A 17,671-nucleotide genomic window follows, 5' to 3' on the forward strand; every position below is an offset into this window, starting at 1 on the left:
TCCCAAGAAAAGATGGGCAGTTGGGGCCAGGCATGGTAGCTCATGCCTGTCATCCCAGCACTTTGGGAGGCCGAGGTGGGTGGATCACTTGAGGTCAGGAGTTCTAGACCAGCCTGGCCAACATGGTGAAACCCCATCTTCACTAAAAATACAAAAATTAGCTGGGCATGTTGTCGCATGCCTGTAATCCCAGCTACTGGGGGAGCTGAGGCAGGACAATCGCTTGAACCTGGGAGATGGAGGTTGCAGTAAGCCAAGATTGTGCTACTGCACTCCAGCCTGGGTGACAGAGTAAGACTCCATCTCAAAAAAAAAAAAAAAAGATGGGCAGTCAACAAACAGAGATTGGACATGAGGTAGTGGCCATGGTGCTGTGTGTGTTGTTTCACTTAAGTCAGCCTGTCTGATCCTCACAGCTGCTTGTGAGGAGGAGGAGGAGAACCCTGTTCATTTCACAAATGAGGAAAAGGAATTGCGGAGAGGTTAAGTAACTGCACAAGATCATGCAGCCAGGCAGCCGCAGGGTTGGGATTTGAACCCTCATGTCTCTGACTTCACATTTCAAATATTCTTTCACTGCCCATGCAGAAAGATGAGACAGGGTGTGTGGTTTTCTAGATTTGGAAACAGAGGACTCTGGTTCTCATTCTGACTTTGCCATTTACTAGCAATATAGTTCCAGGCAAGTCATCCGACCTGTCTGAGCCTCTGTTGCTTCATTTGTAAATTGGAAATTGCAACTTCTGCCATGGCTTGTGCTCAAATATCAGAATATTTGATATGGAATTGGAAATTGGTATGCCAACATAAAGGGTTAGTATTTATTAATAGATGAAAAGAGGAGAACGTACTAACAAAGAGTGGCTCTTGAGCTTCTGCTAATGAATAGCACAGACTTAGGAAGAAAGTAATTGGAAACAGCCTTATTAATCTAAACCTCAAGGATGCCACTGCTAAAGGGCTTAGGGCATTGTGATTTCCTAGCCATTTGGTAAAGTTTACACAAGACACATCTTGCCTGGATTAGTAGCTGGATTAGTAACTGTTAGTGTCCAGTTCTGAGAAGATATTGATACTATGGCCGTCTGAGCTGGTCAGAAGACAGTGAGAATACTGTCAGTGAGCAATGGGCTTCATGCCTCAAGTGCATAGAAGTCAGTACTATGGCACCAGCTTTTGAGAGAAGCAGCAGCTTTATTGCAAGGTCAACAGGAGGCAGCACTTGAATCTGTCTCCCCCAAATGGGGTCTGTGTTTTAGAGGAAGAGAGTAACTGTGAGGGAGATAGGAAACTGCATCGAGGCGTGATTTGATTGGGTTATGGAGACAGACAGTGTGGGGTTCTTGTCTCTTTTTTTTTTTCTATTGAGACGGAGTCTCGCTCTCTCGCCCAGGCTGGAGTGCAGTGACGCAATCTTGACTCACTGCAACCTCCGCCTCCTGGGTTCAAATGATTCTCTGCCTCAGTCTCCTAAGTAACTGGGACTACAGGCATGTGCTACCATGCCCGACTAATTTTTTTTTTCCATATGCCACTAAAATTTGCCCAAGTTTATTCAACCTGCATTCATTTTGATTGCCTGGAGCTTTGGATTTAATTCTTCCATCCCACTTTGTATCTTTCATTTGCTTCACTCTCTCTAGCTTTTATTCTTTCTTTCTCTTTTCCACTGGGCCAGTGCACCTGACCCAACTCACATGCATGGACTCTGGGAAGGTAAATGCCTGGCTGATTTTTTTGTATTTGTGTATTTTTAGTAGAGATGGGCTTTCACCATGTTAGCCAGGATGGTCTCAATCTCCTGACCTCGTGATCCACCCACCTCAGCGTCACAAAGTGCTGAGATTACAGGCGTGAGCCACTGTGCCCGGCCTGTGGGTTCTTGGCTCTTAAGTTCATGTGGCAGCAACTCCCCTCACTTCTTAATTTGGTCCGTGCTCCTTGGTTCAGGTACCTTGGTTCCCTATGTGGTTAATTAACATTTTTGTTCCCTGGCTTTGGGGTCACCAATTGAGCACACTTGATTCACCTGCACAAGCTTGTGACTGGCGAGCTGTGGGTCCATGCAACTGAAAAACAACTCATCGTTCTGTTATTGACAAAGTTGAAGTAGTTTGAACTGGTTCTGCAGTTAACAATTTTGTGTCGGGTACTGAATTTTCACACTTTAGGGGGAACACTGATACACTGAGAGCATTGAAATGAAGATGAACACTTAAAATTTGACTAGCACTGTCATGTAAGGACTAGATGGGCATTTAGCCTAGGCAGAGATATGATCATTGTTTTTTTTTCCTTTTTTTCCCCCATCCCACCCCCGATCATTGTCTTTTAAGTTTGGTTGGACTGCCCTTTGGAGGCTGGATTGACAATGTTTTGTGTGGCTTGTGAAGTTAGAACCAGTACTAATGAGTGGAAGTTCCAGGAGGTCAGATTTGACTCCGTATAGAGTAGCACATCCTCTACTCCTATGAGCATCCCGCTGTGACACTGTGTACGGGAGGATTGTGGTGAGCAGGGGTTAGGTTCTAAAGTTAGTGTATAACTTGAGAAAATTAGAGTCAAACTATATTTGGGAAATTCCTTAAGACTAATATACTATCTGATAGTGAAGTTCAGCTCAGTCCGTTTTTTCTCCGTTTTTGGAATAGACTGTTATTTCTTTGGCTATACACCAGATAAAATAGTTGGCTTATGTTTAGGAGCCAACTTTGATAAAATAATAGTTTAAACTTATCTAACCCTTACTGTATGGCAGACACTCTTCTAAGGACTTTACATATATAAAGATTTTTGGCCAAGTGCAGTGACCCACACTTGTAGTGCCAGCACTTTGGGAGGTCAAGACAGGAGGATTGCTTCAGGCCGGGGGTTCAAGACAAGGCTTAACAACATAGTGAGGCTGTGTCTCTACAAAAAATTTAAAAATCAGCTGAGTGTGGTGGCGTGTGCCTGTAGTCCAGCTATTCAGGAGGCTGAAGCGGGAGGACTGCTGAAGGAGTTTGAGGCTGCAGTGAGCTATATTGCATCACTGCACTCCAGCCTGGGCAACAGAGGGAAACCCTACAAATTTTTTTGTAGACTGGTGCAGTGGCTCACACCTGTAATCCCTGTATTTTTAGTATAGATGGGGTTTCACCATGTTAGCCAGGATGGTCTCAATCTCCTGACCTCGTGATCCGCCTACCTTGGCCTCCCAAAGTACTCTTCTGTATCTGGCTGCTTTCACTCAGCGTAATGTTTTTGAGATCATCCGTCCATAAGGCACTTACCAGTAGCTCCTTTTTACTGCTGGTAGTATTCCATTGTATGGCTCTACCTTCGTTTACTTATCCATCTTCTATTGATGGACACGTGGACTCTTTCAGTGTTTGGCTGTTAGGAATAAAGCTGTCAAGAACATTTGTGCTCACGTCTTTGTGTAGACATATGCTTTCCTTTTTCTTGGGTAAATATGTAGGAATAGAATTGCTGGGTCATAGGTTAGGTCTGTGTTGAGTTTTTTAAGAAATAGCCAGATCTTTTCCCAAAGTGATTATACCAGGTTACATTCCCGCTGACAGCGGATGAGAGTCCTGGTTCCTCCACAGGTTACTCACCAACATTTGGTGTTGTCAGCCTTTTAAATATTAATTTAAAACTGTTCTAGATGGTGTGTAGGGTACCTCATTGTGGTTTTAATTTGCATGTCCTTGTTGACTAATGATGTTGAGTATTTTTTTTTATGTGCTTATTGGTTATTCATGTCTTCTTTTGTGGAATTTCAGTTCAGATCTTTTGCCCATTTTTAAAATTGAATTGTTTGCTAACATACATACAGAAGAATGTACAATTTTCCTTAGCTTTTGCCTGTGCAAATATTCAGTAGTCATGTGTTTGTTAACTCTGGGGACGCCTACACGTTCCATAAAAGCGTTTTAGAACCCAACCTCTTTTCCTCTAGAGTAGAAAATAACTAAATGTAATTTCATTTGACATACTTTGTTTCAGGATTAAAAAAAGAATCTTAGGCCTATATGTTACCTTCTTAAGTAGGGACACAGGAAAATATTGAGAAAACAGGACTGGTCTAGGAGACAGATGATCCAGGTTCCCAGGCCTCAGTGTCCTTATTTAGGAACAGTTAAGAGAGGGGATGATAATTTTTGCCTTGCCTGTCACATATGGCTGTGATGATCAAATGACATAATGTGTGTGACAGTTCTTTACAAGGCTCCAGGAAAATAGAAATTACTAAGATCTAGAAGACAGGCATGATCTGAAATTCATGAGATGTTAACAAAGAGTTGAAGTGTTATAGGAGGAAGTCAGCCAGGCAGAAAAAAAGTTAATTGCTAGTCCTTGTGTATCTCCAGATAGAAACAATCTGAAGGTAAGGTGAATTTGGATCTGTGCAGTGAACCTGCGTAACAAGAGTTGAGGTCTAATGCGCCTTCAGTCATTCAGAGGTAGTACACATATTCCCTCAGTAACTTTTTTTCTTTTTCTAATATCAGATACAAGAGGAAAGGAGACTCCTGCCTTGGCATTAACCCTAAGAAGCAGTGCATATCTTGGGAAGGGACTTCCACAGAGAAGAAGCATTCACGCAAGCAGGTTGAACGCTATTTTACTAAGAAGAGTGTGGGATTAATGAACATTGACGGAGCTGCCATCAGCAGTAAAACTGAACCTCCCTCATCTGAGCCCATCTCCTTTATACCAGTGAAGGACTTGGAAGATGCGGCTCCTGTTACAACCTGGTTGAATCCTCTGGGGATTTATGATCAGTCAACCACACAGTGGCTACAAGGACAGGGTCCTCCAGAGCAGGAATCAAAGCAGCCAGACACACAGCCAGACAGCGAGAGTGCGGCTCTCAAGGCCAAGGTGGAGGAGTTTAACAGGCGGGTGCGGGAGAATCCTCGGGATACGCAGCTGTGGATGGCCTTCGTTGCTTTTCAGGTACGTGTTGCCATCCCAGTTCTCTTACCTTAGAAGGACATTCCTGGTTTTGGGCAAACTGATGGACTCTGCAACAATTTTTGAGCTAATGAGGAAATTTGACACTGGGCATACAAAGATTATTAGAGGCTTTGCCCTGAGCTCGCTCAGAGTCCAGTGAGGAGAGTGGACATGTGAAGAATACGTGCAACCCTGGGGTAGTAAACACTGTAATGTGTAACTTGGGAGTGGAGTGAGGGGATGATTTGCATTGAGGGAGGAGAAAGAGCTACCAAGAAGGAGAAGGTAAAGTTCAACAACACAATCTTGAAAGAAGAAGGGATGTTCACCAGATAGGGAAAGGCATTCCTGAAGTACAAACAGAAGAGGCAGAGCTCACAGAGTTGTGAAAGAGAGAGGGCTGCTCAGTGTATTACCCAGTTAGAGCCATGCATTCCCTTTCGAAAACTTGTGGGTTTGTCTGAGTCTCTCATTTTGAACCACTCATACAATTACCATATTTTGTGCCACATTTGGCCCTTTTATTGGTAAGGTCTGCTCTTCAGAAAAGACTTTCAAGGCATTGTATGCCAGTCATTGATACAGAAATCAAAGCCTAAAATGGCAGAGAATGGACAGTTAAGTGAGAAACACAAGATCAGACATACCAGGTGACACAAGCACCTTAGGATCCAAGTGTTCTTTAAAAGAAATTGTGGCGAACCGGTGGTTTAAGAAAGTCCCTAGGGGGTGGTAAGAAAATCACTAAGCTTTGTTGAAACTCTGAGGATCCCCCAGGTCCATTTGCATTTGTCAATTGGTGTTTTTGTTGTTGAGGACGAAGTCATGAAAAGTCCTGGCCTGTATGCCATCGAGGAAGGAGAGCAGGAAAAGCGAAAGAGGTCCCTGAAGCTCATTCTGGAGAAGAAGCTGGCCATTCTGGAGCGGGCCATTGAGAGCAACCAGAGCAGTGTGGATCTGAAACTGGCCAAGCTGAAGCTCTGCACAGAGTTCTGGGAGCCCTCCACTCTGGTCAAAGAGTGGCAGAAACTGATATTTTTGCATCCCAATAATACAGCCCTTTGGCAGAAATACCTTTTATTTTGCCAGAGCCAGTTTAGTACCTTTTCGATATCAAAAATTCACAGTCTTTATGGAAAATGCTTGAGCACTTTGTCTGCTGTTAAGGACGGCAGCATCTTATCTCACCCTGCGTTGCCTGGCACAGAAGAGGCCATGTTTGGTAAGGAGATAACCAGATCCAGTTACGTGGGAGGAGTTAGACTTTCTTTTGGCTTTACTTGAAAATGAAGATCTATTTTTGATTTATTCTAGAAAAATTCTGAATTGTTTGGTAGAACTGATTTTTTAAAAAAGTATTACGACTCTTTTTGATAACAAATTTGCCCCCAGCTCCCAGGGCAGATGGGGGCAGTAGAGCCAGTAGAGTTAAGATATCACTGGACAAGGTTCTGCTGATTAGCCAAGTAAACAGGCAAATCTCTTAACTGCTTTGGCAGTCGATGGTCTTATCTGTTGAGATGCGTGTGCCTGTCTCACCCAATTATAGGGTCCCAGGCAGTGATGTCTGTGAGATGCTCTGACTGGGAACCACTGCATAAATAGAAGTTTTGGGCATTATTATGCTGCTAACATTTTTGATCTGTCCTGAAGGAGCCTGGGATATACATTTTGACAGCATTGAGATGTTGGAGGCTGCATGTTTTGCCGAGCCAGAGAGAATCACTCCTGACCTTGAATCCTGAAGGCTTTGCCCTTCACTGGCTCTGGTGTGTCCTTAGGCAGGTCCTCTTTGAGCCCCAGTTTCTCCATCAGCAACAATACTATAAACCTGCTTTACAGGACTGTGGTGCACAGTAAGCGAGATAATCTGTGGCAAGTCTAGCTCAATGTCCGGCATTTATTTGATCACAACCCCTGTTATTGAGTATTGATTACTATTGGCATCTAAAGATAGAAATACATTGCTCTCAAAATAATAAGCATTTATCACACTGACACAGAGTCTTGACTTTGTTACTGTTTGTGATCTACTCAAATAGTTTAGTGTTATTTAGTAGCTGGAATTGTACCACAAGTAAGATGAACTGGAATATTCAGACATGGAACCTTGATTTTTTTATAGCCGACTCTGAACATAGGATGAAAGTTGCTGGCGAATAATGCCATCTAGTGATCAATTGAATACAGCTCTTTGCTTCCTGATAAAAATCTGCTACGCCATCCTGTTTCTACCATTTTTCTTGTAATAATGAGCTCTGATTATTTGATAGCATTCAGACCAACCTCTTGACTTATTTTTATGTACTATATATAGTTTTTATTGTTAATATTTGTGTTCTGTGGTTTCATACAAAAATTAGAACAAACATACTTGGTTTATAATACTGTGTGAGACGCTTTCAATCAGGATACGTATCACAGCTTTGTAAATTAACAGTGATTGCAGGTAAAAGATGTTCTCAGTGTGTTAATTGCCTGTTTTGAGAAGTACATTCTTTCCCTTTACTGGTATCAACCTGGCTTCTTCCCCTTTGCCCTCCTGTTCGCAGCACTCTTCCTTCAGCAGTGCCACCTTCTGCGGCAGGCCGGCCACTCTGAGAAGGCCGTCTCATTGTTCCAGGCCATGGTGGACTTCACCTTCTTCAAACCTGACAGCGTGAAAGATCTGCCTACCAAAGGACAGGTACCCAGCTCTGCTCGCCTCATCTCTTTCTTTCTGGCTCTTTGGAGGGAGGGAGAGGGGGAAGGTGTGGATAATGAGAGGTGGTGTGGATAATGAGAGGTGGTGTGGATAATGAGAGGTGGTGTGGTAGTGTTTTTAAAATATCATATCCTCCTTTATATCAGTCTGCTGAGGAGGACTTCTCAGAAATAGTCCAGTGATCTGAGGAAAGTTTTGTAATGAAAGTGGTGAGATATGGATAGGTAAAGACGCTTCCCCTCCTTCACAACATAAAGGCTGTCTGAGGACCCACCCTGTCATCCTGCCTGCCTTCTTTCCTTTTCCTTTTCTTTTCCCTCCCTCCTTCCTCTCCTTCCTCCTCTTCTCCCTCCTCCCTTCTCCCCCTCCCCTCCCTTCCCCCTCCTCTCCCCCTTTCTCTCCCCTCCCCTCCCCCCTCCTCTCCTCCCCTCCCCCCTCCGCTTCCCACTCCTCCCCTCCCCTCCCCCCCCTCCCCTCCCCTCCCCTCCTTTCCTCCCCTTCTTTCCTCCCCTCTTCCCCTCCCCTCCTCCCCTCCCCTCCTCACCCCCCCCCCCCTTTCCCCTCTCCACTCCATCGCCTTTCCACCTTTGTTTCGATACTGGTTAACTCCCCCAGTCAGGGAATAAGTTGTCATGCCATTTTAAACTTTGTATTACTGTCTTCCACCCATATGCATTCTAGTTTGGGTCTTGTGTCACTTCCCCAGTTAACCTTCTAATTACCCACAATCTTCAGTAGCGTTGCAAATGAAATTACACAAAGGCACCTTGTCAACAGTGAATCTTACTGGGGAAGGGTTAATCCTTTAGATGACAAGCGAGCATTGCCAGTGTTTGAGATAAGTGAAGATAAGTGAAGAAATAAAGAATTTTTATAGAGCTACGCATATAAGAAAACATATCTTTTCCCTTTTTGCACTAAAGAAAACTCAGTTTTCTACTCTGTAAAGATGTCTAGTGGAAGATAAATAGAATATATGAGTTTATGGTGAACATTCAAAAGTGTTTCTTGAGAGGCCAAGGTCTCCATCACGTGGGAGTTTCATGAATTGCCAGTAAAGACCATTTTTATCATGATGCTACGTCTAGAAAAAATGGGATTAAAGAATTATACCAGTTAAATTACTCTAATCGATCATTAGTAAGCCATATAACAGAGTGATTTTAAGACATGCTGTGAGATTTTAAGAATAGCCTGTACTACAGAATTCTCAGCTGACTCTAAGGAGGCTTGTAGGTCAGGATCGGAATTTCTCTCACCCCCTCCCCTGCCCCTTTCCTAAGACCCACCGTGATAAGAACAGAGTGATGGGTGGAGGGTTCTGCCTACGAATGTGACCCATCAAAGATCCACGTGCTTGAGGTTTTAAACACGAACAGCACTTGTAATTCCAAAGTATTTACATGACAGATTTGGAATATAGTTTCTTACTTAATATTCCATATTGCTTTTTTGACTGAGAGACATTGTTACCATAAACACAGTAGCGTGATTTCACACAGGCAGGTCTGATATTACTGGGCTGTGTTTCTGTGGAATAAACAAATAGATTATACTCATTTATCACACTTTTTTTTTTTTAAATCCTTTCTTGAGTAAACTTTCTTTCTTCACTCTTACAAGAACCAGACCTCTAAAGAGGGAGCGTCATCTTCCTGGTTCCCCTTCCTGAGGATGACTGACGTGTCAGGACATTTGCGCTGCCCTGACATGACTCTCCTGGACGCCATACTCTTCCAGGCATGCATGGCACTGCCCAGGGCTCAGGCTGGAGAATCCTGTGGCTCCTGGCCCATGCTGTGTCCACTGGAAGCCTGCTTGTCCTCTTCAAAAGGTTTCTTAGGAAAGCTTTTATTGAGTAGGTTATTGGCTCACTTTTACAGTCCTGTTTCGAGTCAGTAACATGATCATGTTTCTGTTCATTGCTGTGTTCACATTCTGTTCCATGGGGAAAGATTTATTGCCAGGGAGCTGCTTACCACACACTGCAGACCTAATGCCCCAATGAATGAGGGAGGCGCTAATGGGGCCAGGCTTTAAAATGCAGATCTTTAGGCTGGGTGCGGTGGCTTATGCCTGTAATCCCAGCACTTTGGGAGGCTGAGGTGAGCAGATCACCTGAGGTTGGGAGTTGGAGACCAGCCTGACCAACATGGAGAAACCCTGTCTCTACTAAAAAAATACAAAATTAGCTGGGCATGGTGACTCATGCCTGTAATCCCAGCTACTCGGGAGGCTGAGGTAGGAGAACTGCTTGAGCCCAGGAGGCGGAGGTTGCAGTGAGCCAAGATCACGCCACTGCACTCCAGCCTGGGTAACAAGAGTGAAAAAAAAAAAAAAAATGCAGACCTTTCTACTCCCTGGTTGCCTACCTTGTTCAGATCTGTGCCAACAAGCGTTTACTGAGTCCCTGCTAGGCAGTGAGTATTGTGCCAGGTGTTAGGAATATATAGTTACTTAAGATATGGTTGTGCTCAGGAGCTCATGATCTTTCTTGTTGGAGCCTTCCTCTCAAAATACCTTGAAAGCGGCATGACTTTAGGAATTAGCTTGGGGGTCCAGTGGCACTAGGTGAACTGGCAGTGCCACTGTCCCTGGTTAGACTGGCCTGGCAGGATGAGAACTAGGAAACCACTCCCTTCCTACCCAGCTGGAGACCCTTCTTGCTGAACCTCAGCTAGTCTTTTTGTAACCTAATCTCGGGAGTGACCTTCCGTCACTTTTGCCATATTGTGTGTGTTAGAATCACTAGGTCCAGCTCACATGCGAGTGTGAAAACCACGAGGCAGGGGTAGTGTCATGGGGGCTATCTTGGAAGCTGCCTGCCACACTAGATAGTTCTTTTTTCTATCTTGGGGTGTGTAGCATGTATCTACTTCAAAGACTGATGGCAAACATGATTTCAAGGATCATAAGCTTCTCTTATGTCCACCAGCACGGATTTTGCCCACTGACTCAGCAGTTTTGTACAAGTGAGGTCTAACATCCATTCTAAAATCTGAACAGGTGGAATTCTTTGAGCCCTTTTGGGACAGTGGAGAGCCCCGGGCTGGGGAGAAAGGAGCCCGAGGCTGGAAGGCATGGATGCACCAGCAGGAACGAGGTGGCTGGGTGGTCATCAACCCAGGTAAGTCCCTCTCAGTGAAGACGTGTACATTTTTTTCTTCTGGAATTTGTTTTTATGTCCTCTTGATTATTTGTTTATCTACTTAAGCTATCAGTAGCTTCAGAACATTGCACAAACATCAAAATGTCAAAAATGTTAAGTAGATGTCATGGGTTCCCCTTAGAAGTTTTAAAGCAGTTGACTTACTCCTTCAGTACATGATGCTTTGAGGATTTGAAAGTTTCTGTAATTTTCCTTTTTCCTTTTAAAGGTTGCAACTGAAGAAGGAATCTTGTTAATAACTGCCCTCCCCATTCTTTTTTTTTTTTTGAGACAGTGTCTCGCTCTGTCACCCAGGCTGGAGTGCAGTGGCACGATCTTGGCTCACTGCAGCCTCTGCCTCCTGGGTTCAAGCAGTTCTCATGCGTCAGACTCCTGAGTAGCCGGGATTCCAGGCTCCTGCCACCACGCCCAGCTAAATTTTGTATTTTTGGTAGAGATAGGGTCTCCATGTTGGCCAGGCTGGTCTCTCTGGTCTCAAACACCTGACCTGCCCACCTTGGCCTCCCAAAGTGCTAGGATTACAGATGTGAGCCACCACGCCCAACCCCATTCTTTTTTAGTGTGTATTTCAGACAGTCTTTTTGTTATCCTGTCAATGTACAGACCAACAGATACTTTGAAAAATACCTTTTTAGGACTACTGTAAAGTGATTATTACCTAGCATTTACATAACTGTCATTCTAAATGACCCCAAAATACTTTCCAGATTTATACTGTAACACAGAGCTGCCCAGTATAAATATAATGTGAGCCTCTTGTGTAATTTCAAATTTTCTAGTGGCCACATTAAAAAAGTAAAAAGGAACAGATGATGTTAATTTTGATAGTGTATTTTACTTAACCTAGTATATCAAAGCATTTCAGCATGTAATCAATATTTTAAAATTATTAACCAGAGATTCAGATGCCAATTGCATGCTTTAAAAGGAAAAAAAAATTATTAACTAGGTATTTTGCATTCTCTTTTTAGTACTCTTTGAAATCTGGTGTGTATTTTACACTTTTAGCAAATCTCAGTGCAGACTAGCTACTTTTTTTTTTTTTTTTGAGACAGAGTCTTGGTCTGTCGCCCAGGCTGGAATGTAGTGGGTCGATCTTGGCTCACTGCAACCTCTGCCTCCCAGGTTCAAGGGATTCTTGTGCCTCAGCCTCCCAAGTAGCTGGGATTACAGGCATGCACCACCACGCCCACCTAATTTTGTATTTTTAGTAGAGACAGGGTTTCACTATGTTGGTCCAGGCTGGTCTCGAACCCCTGACCTCAAGTAATCCACCCATCTCTGCCTCCCAAAGTGCTGGGATTACCGATGTGAGTCACCACACCCAGCCCAGACTAGCTACTTTTCAAGTGCTTGATAGCCACATATTAATGGCGATGTATTGGACAGCACAACTCTTAGACATTCAGGAACTGCTTCACTCCCTGCAAAGGCAGTTCCAGCAGAGAGATCTGCCAGGCAGATGGTTTCATCAAAAGTTCCATAGGGAAAGAGGGATGGACAAGGACTCAGGAGACTGGCTCCCTGCCTAGGCTCAGTAAGCCTCTTTCCACAGGTGTGGCCTTTCTTTGTTTATTCATTTGCACCATGAAAACTTTGGATTAGGCATTGTCTTGCATGACAGTTCAGAGCTCTGGGCCAGGGAGCGTCTCTGTTACCACAAGAAGCAAGAGGGCCCTTCAGGTGTTTTCGGATAACTCTCCTCTGGGCAGTGCTGTCAGGCAGTGATCATGCCTCACTTGGGGCTGTCAGAGTCTCAGCTGTTTAGATTTCCCTGGAGTGTTCTTTTCCAAAAAGAATGAGAACTATTCATCAGGCTGACCAGTGGTTTTACGTATGAAGAAAAACAGCCTGCATGAAACGGAAGTAGGTACTGCACTCAGCCACTGAGTCTGCAAGACTGCATAAGCAAGGGCCAAAACACGGAAGTCTGATTAGTAACTCTCCTCTCTGAGTGACTGACTTAGCATAGGTCTGTGTTTTTAGGCTTAGTTTTTTGTTGTTTTGGTTTTGTTTGGTTTTTGTTAGAGAGCGAGCCCATTACAATGCATAGTATCTGTTACACAGTTTGCTGTATTCTGCATTTCTGTGACAATAAAGTTTTCATAGCAGTGGCACAGACTAATTTTACTTCTGTGATAAGTTTCCAGATGTCTAATGGTCACTTAAAATCAGGTGTAAAGTTAGTTTTCTCCAAAAGGGAATGCAAATTAATACCAAAACCTTGACTTTTAGCATCAGGTTAGAGACTTGTGTTGGTATTTACATTCTCTGCAAGCTTCTCACACATTTCCATTATGGAGAAACTTCTGCTGAATTTATGAATTTCTTTCTAATGAATTTAGTGGAAGTCCTCCAAAAAACTAGGAGGGTCAAAAGAAAGGCTGAAAATTTTCTTGATTCCAGCAAACCTAATTAATAACAGTTTTTGTTTTTATTTTATTTTTAACTTCTCTTATTCATCCTGAAAGGTTAGCGTTTAAAGGGTAGTTGATTACATCAGGCAGTCGAGCATTTTTCATAGCATGTTTCTTCTCTCTTGCCCTCACTCTCTGTTACTATGTAATTGTTATACATGAATGTCTGTCCAAAGCCATGTAATCTTTTGAGTCTTTCATGTAGTAAATTCAGGTATCTAAGTCTGATGTATGACTCACAAAGGTAGTATCTCTTATAAGAGTTTTTCAGAGTGATTAAAGGATACTTTAAACATAGATCTTTAGAAGAAAGTGATAAATAAATTTAGTTTTCTGAGAAACTCAGAAGAGCATTTAGGCAGAATATTGGTGGAATAATAGAATGCTAATATATACATTATGCTAATATATACTATATATAATGCTAATATATACAGTATATATTATACTATAGATACACATTATGCATTTACATTTTTAAAAATATTTTATTTTGAAATAGTATAGAGTCACAAGAAGTAGAAAAAATGTACCAAGAGGTTTTGTGCACCCTTCACCCAGTTCCTTCCAGTGGTGGTACCACAGTACAGTGTCAGAACCAGGCAACGACATTGGTACAATCTGCAGAGTTGATTCACATTTCACCATTTTACATGCACTCATTTGTGTGTGTGTTTCTATAGTACCAGGCAGTTTCTGTCACGTGTGTAGCTTTGTGTAATCACTACCGCAGTCAAGATACAGAACTGTTTGACCACTGCAAGGCTCCCTCGCGCTATCCTTTCTTAGCCACAGCTGCCCCTTCCCCTCCCTAACTCCTGGGAACCGCTAATCTGTTCTCTGTCTGTTTTCTGTTATCTCATGAAGGTTATATAAATGGAATCATAAGGTATATAACTGATTAACAAAATTGTTTTAGTTGTAAAATATATATGATAAAATTGATCATTTTTAAGTATACAGTTGAGTGACATTAAGTACATTCACACTGCCATGCAGCCATCACCTCTATCGACCTCCACAACTTTTTCATCCTCCCCAGTTCTGTACCCATTAAAGACGAATTCCTCATTTCTCGCTCCCCTCAGGCCCCAGCAGTCATCGTTCTACTTTCTGTCTCTATGAATGTGACTACTTTAGGAGCCCGGCAGATGTGGAATCAGACAGTAGTTGACCTTCTGTGACTGGCTGATTCCACTTAGCACAGTGTTGTCAGGGTTCATCCATGTCGCACCAGGATTTGCTTCCTTTTGAAAGCCGAACACTTCTCCACTGTGTGTATATACTACATTTTGTTTAGCCATTCATTTGTCAGTGAACACTTTGGTTGCTTCCACCTCTGGGCCGTTGTGAATAATGCTGCTCTGAACATGGGTGTACACTATCTGTCTGAGTCTCTGCTTTCAGTTCTCCTGGGTAGATACTCAGCAGTGGAATTGCCTCATACGATAATCCTGTGTCTAGTATGCCGTGCTGTTTTCCATGCAGCAGACGGCAGCTGCACCATTTTACATTCCCAGCAGCAGGGCACCAGGGTTCCGATTTGTCCGCATCCCTGGGAACAGTTGTTTTTTTGTGTAACTTTTTGAGATTGGCTTTTTTAGCTTAGCATAATTTCCCTGAGATACATACAAATTGTTGCATATATCAGTAGTTTGTTCATGTTTATTGCTGAGTAGTATTCCACTGTGTAAATAGACCACAGCTTAACTGTTCAACCTACTGAAGGATGTTTGGATTGTTTCCAGGTGTGGGCGATTATGCATAAAGCTGTTTCTGAGCATTAGCATATAGGTTTTTGTGTAAACATGGGTTTTCATTTATCTGGGATCAGTGCCCAAGAGTGCAGTTATGCTGAGTGTGTGTTTAGTTTTGTAAGAAACAGCCAAAATGATTTCCTGTGTGGCCATACCATTTATACACCTTCTTTATTTTTTAACCTTGAACTTTACAGATGACACTGGCTTTCCTCCTCTTCCATTCTGCACGTTCAGAGTTAGGAAACAAGGTGAAATAAATTATTGGAGATCCTGATTTGGCTTTTTTAAAGGCAAGCTCTAGTGAGCACAGGTCATAATTAATTACAAGGTCCCTGGCTAAAAATTCTGATGGCTTAAGAAAATCTAAACTAGTACCATCATTAAATGTCATTTAGCACTCTAAAACTATGTTGTCCAATATAGTAACGTCTAGCCACATGTGACTATTTAAAAATAAATAAAATTAAGAATTCAGGCCAGGTGTGGTGACTCACACCTGTAATCCCAACACTTTGGGAGGCCAAGGCAGGTGGATCACCTGAGGTCAGGAGTTTGAAACCAGCCTGACCAACATGGTGAAACCCCGTCTCTACTAAATACAAAAAAATTAGCCAAGTGTGATGGCACATACCTGTAATCTCAGCTACTCAGGAGGCTAAGGCAGAATTGCTTGAACTCGGGAGGCGGAGGTTGCAGTGATCCGAGATTGCGCCACTGCACTCCAGCCTGGGCGACAAGAGCGAGACTCCGTCTCAAAAAAAAGGAATTCAGTTCCTTTACTAGCTACATCTCACGTGCCCAGTGAGTCACATGTGGCTACCCCGTTAATGCAGATATATACGGCATTTTCATCACCACAGAGCATTCTGCTAAACAGTACTGTTCTAGAGTCTGTGTCATTTCCATTCTAATCACTATACTATTAGAAATAATTTGATTTTATCACCTTGTCTTCCGTGGTTTCCTGAGGACTTGACTGATTACAAGGGAGGTCCTAAATGCCACTGAGTATCCTGGGAGGCTGGCATGGCTCTTACACATCTTGGCATTGCGGGTGCCCAGCCATCCCTGACATAGCAGGCTGATTGAGTGGCGATGGTGGTTTTCTTTGCTGATGAGGTGAAGAAGTCTCATTCTTGTCTAGATGAGGATGACGATGAACCAGAAGAGGATGACCAGGAAATAAAAGATAAGACTCTGCCCCGGTGGCAGATCTGGCTTGCTGCTGAGCGTTCCCGAGACCAGAGGCACTGGCGGCCCTGGCGCCCTGATAAGACCAAGAAGCAAACTGAGGAAGACTGTGAGGATCCCGAGAGACAGGCATGTATCCTCCGCCCCAGGCAGGAAGCTGACCGGGGGCCTCTGCCTGCTTTCCCGTGCACTTTGGTTATCTGAAAGGAGGCCGCTGGAGCTCTCTTAGCAGTTGGCTAGCTGAGGAGATGGTAACCTGTTCCTGTTCTCATCTGTGAAACTTCCTTCCTGCTGGATATCAGTGTAGAATTTCCTTGGCTGCTGGTGATGAGGAAGCATATAGGCGCTTGACCAGAGAGCTCCTGTCCCCTAGTAGGTGGATGGGCCCTTGTGGTCACCCCTCTGGAGATTGACTTCCAGGTCATTCAGTGAATTTTTCATGTGGAACCCTGTGGGATACATACAGATTATTCAAAAAACTCGTAATCACCGTCCTAGATTCTTTCCTTGTGTCCACTTTCCCCACCCCACTCTTGGGTCCGTGAAGCTGTAGCAGATACAGACTGAACTCTAGAAGACAAGAGGGACTGGCTGTAGGGTCCTTGTTGGACAGTTGGCATCAGCGTGTCTTGCAGAAGAAGAAACTAGCATTTATTGAATACCTGTGGCGTGCCAGACACTTCACCTGTGTTATCTCATTTACTGTTACCATGTGACTTGCTACATGCTGCCCCGTGTTTAGTGGCCAGCAGCTCTGGAGGTTTTAAATTAAAATGCAGAAATGCTATCTTGATACCTGGAATTGATCCAGTTTCACAAGATACCAACTCTGTGTCTTGGAGCTTTGTAACCTTTTCTACAAATGAGGTACCCTGAAGGCAAGGAGTTTATCCCCTTTGTTTACTGCTGTGACGTCAGTGCCTAGAACAGCATTCGTCCTGTGGTGAGCGCTCAGTGAATCCTCTTGGATGCGGAAGGAATATTTGTTTGATGACAGAGTGTCTGCTCTGGGCAGAGGGATCAGCACAGGTGAAGGCCCCAGAGTGCCAGGAGCGTTTGAGGAGTGGGGAATGGGGTGGCCAGACTGGAGTGAGGACACAGAGAAGTGGGGATAGAGACAGAGGTGATCTCTGGAGGAAGGAGGGGCCAGCTTCTAGGGAAGCCTCAACTCACTGGCCGTCTAGAGAGGGAACTGCCCGTGAGGCCTCTCGCCTCGCTGAAGCTGAAAGTCTGCAGAACAGTGGAATCTTTCTTTGGTAGAGTTCACAGCCACCCTTCTGGAAGTCGTTTCTCAAGGCTTGGAGTCCCAGCAGTCTCCTGGAAGCAGATTTCTGGAGCAGACTGCTGCTGCGAGCAGTTTCTTGCCATTTAGCTTTTTCCGTAATCAAAGCCTGGGGGAGAAAAGCTTTCTAATTTATTTTTAACATAGAGAAGCAGCTTTCTGATTAATTGATGGTTTTGATTGAATCCCACATACTCTAGTTTA

General features: G+C 43.7%; 1 protein-coding gene across 2 annotated transcripts in view; it reads left to right on the forward strand.

Annotated features, from left to right (window-relative positions):
* NRDE2 (NRDE-2, necessary for RNA interference, domain containing) overlaps positions 1–17,671 on the forward strand; it is a 188,796-nt gene that overhangs the window by 159,360 nt on the left and 11,765 nt on the right. For both annotated transcript variants that reach the window (XM_050799009.1, XM_050799010.1), the window contains 5 exons: positions 4,497–4,944; positions 5,761–6,166; positions 7,497–7,630; positions 10,655–10,775; positions 16,139–16,314. In XM_050799009.1, coding sequence (XP_050654966.1) covers positions 4,497–4,944; positions 5,761–6,166; positions 7,497–7,630; positions 10,655–10,775; positions 16,139–16,314 — 1,285 coding nt within the window. The remainder of the gene's footprint in view (positions 1–4,496; positions 4,945–5,760; positions 6,167–7,496; positions 7,631–10,654; positions 10,776–16,138; positions 16,315–17,671) is intronic.

The sequence above is a fragment of the Macaca thibetana genome, chromosome 7, assembly GCF_024542745.1.
Source record: "Macaca thibetana thibetana isolate TM-01 chromosome 7, ASM2454274v1, whole genome shotgun sequence".
NCBI lineage: Eukaryota > Metazoa > Chordata > Mammalia > Primates > Cercopithecidae > Macaca > Macaca thibetana.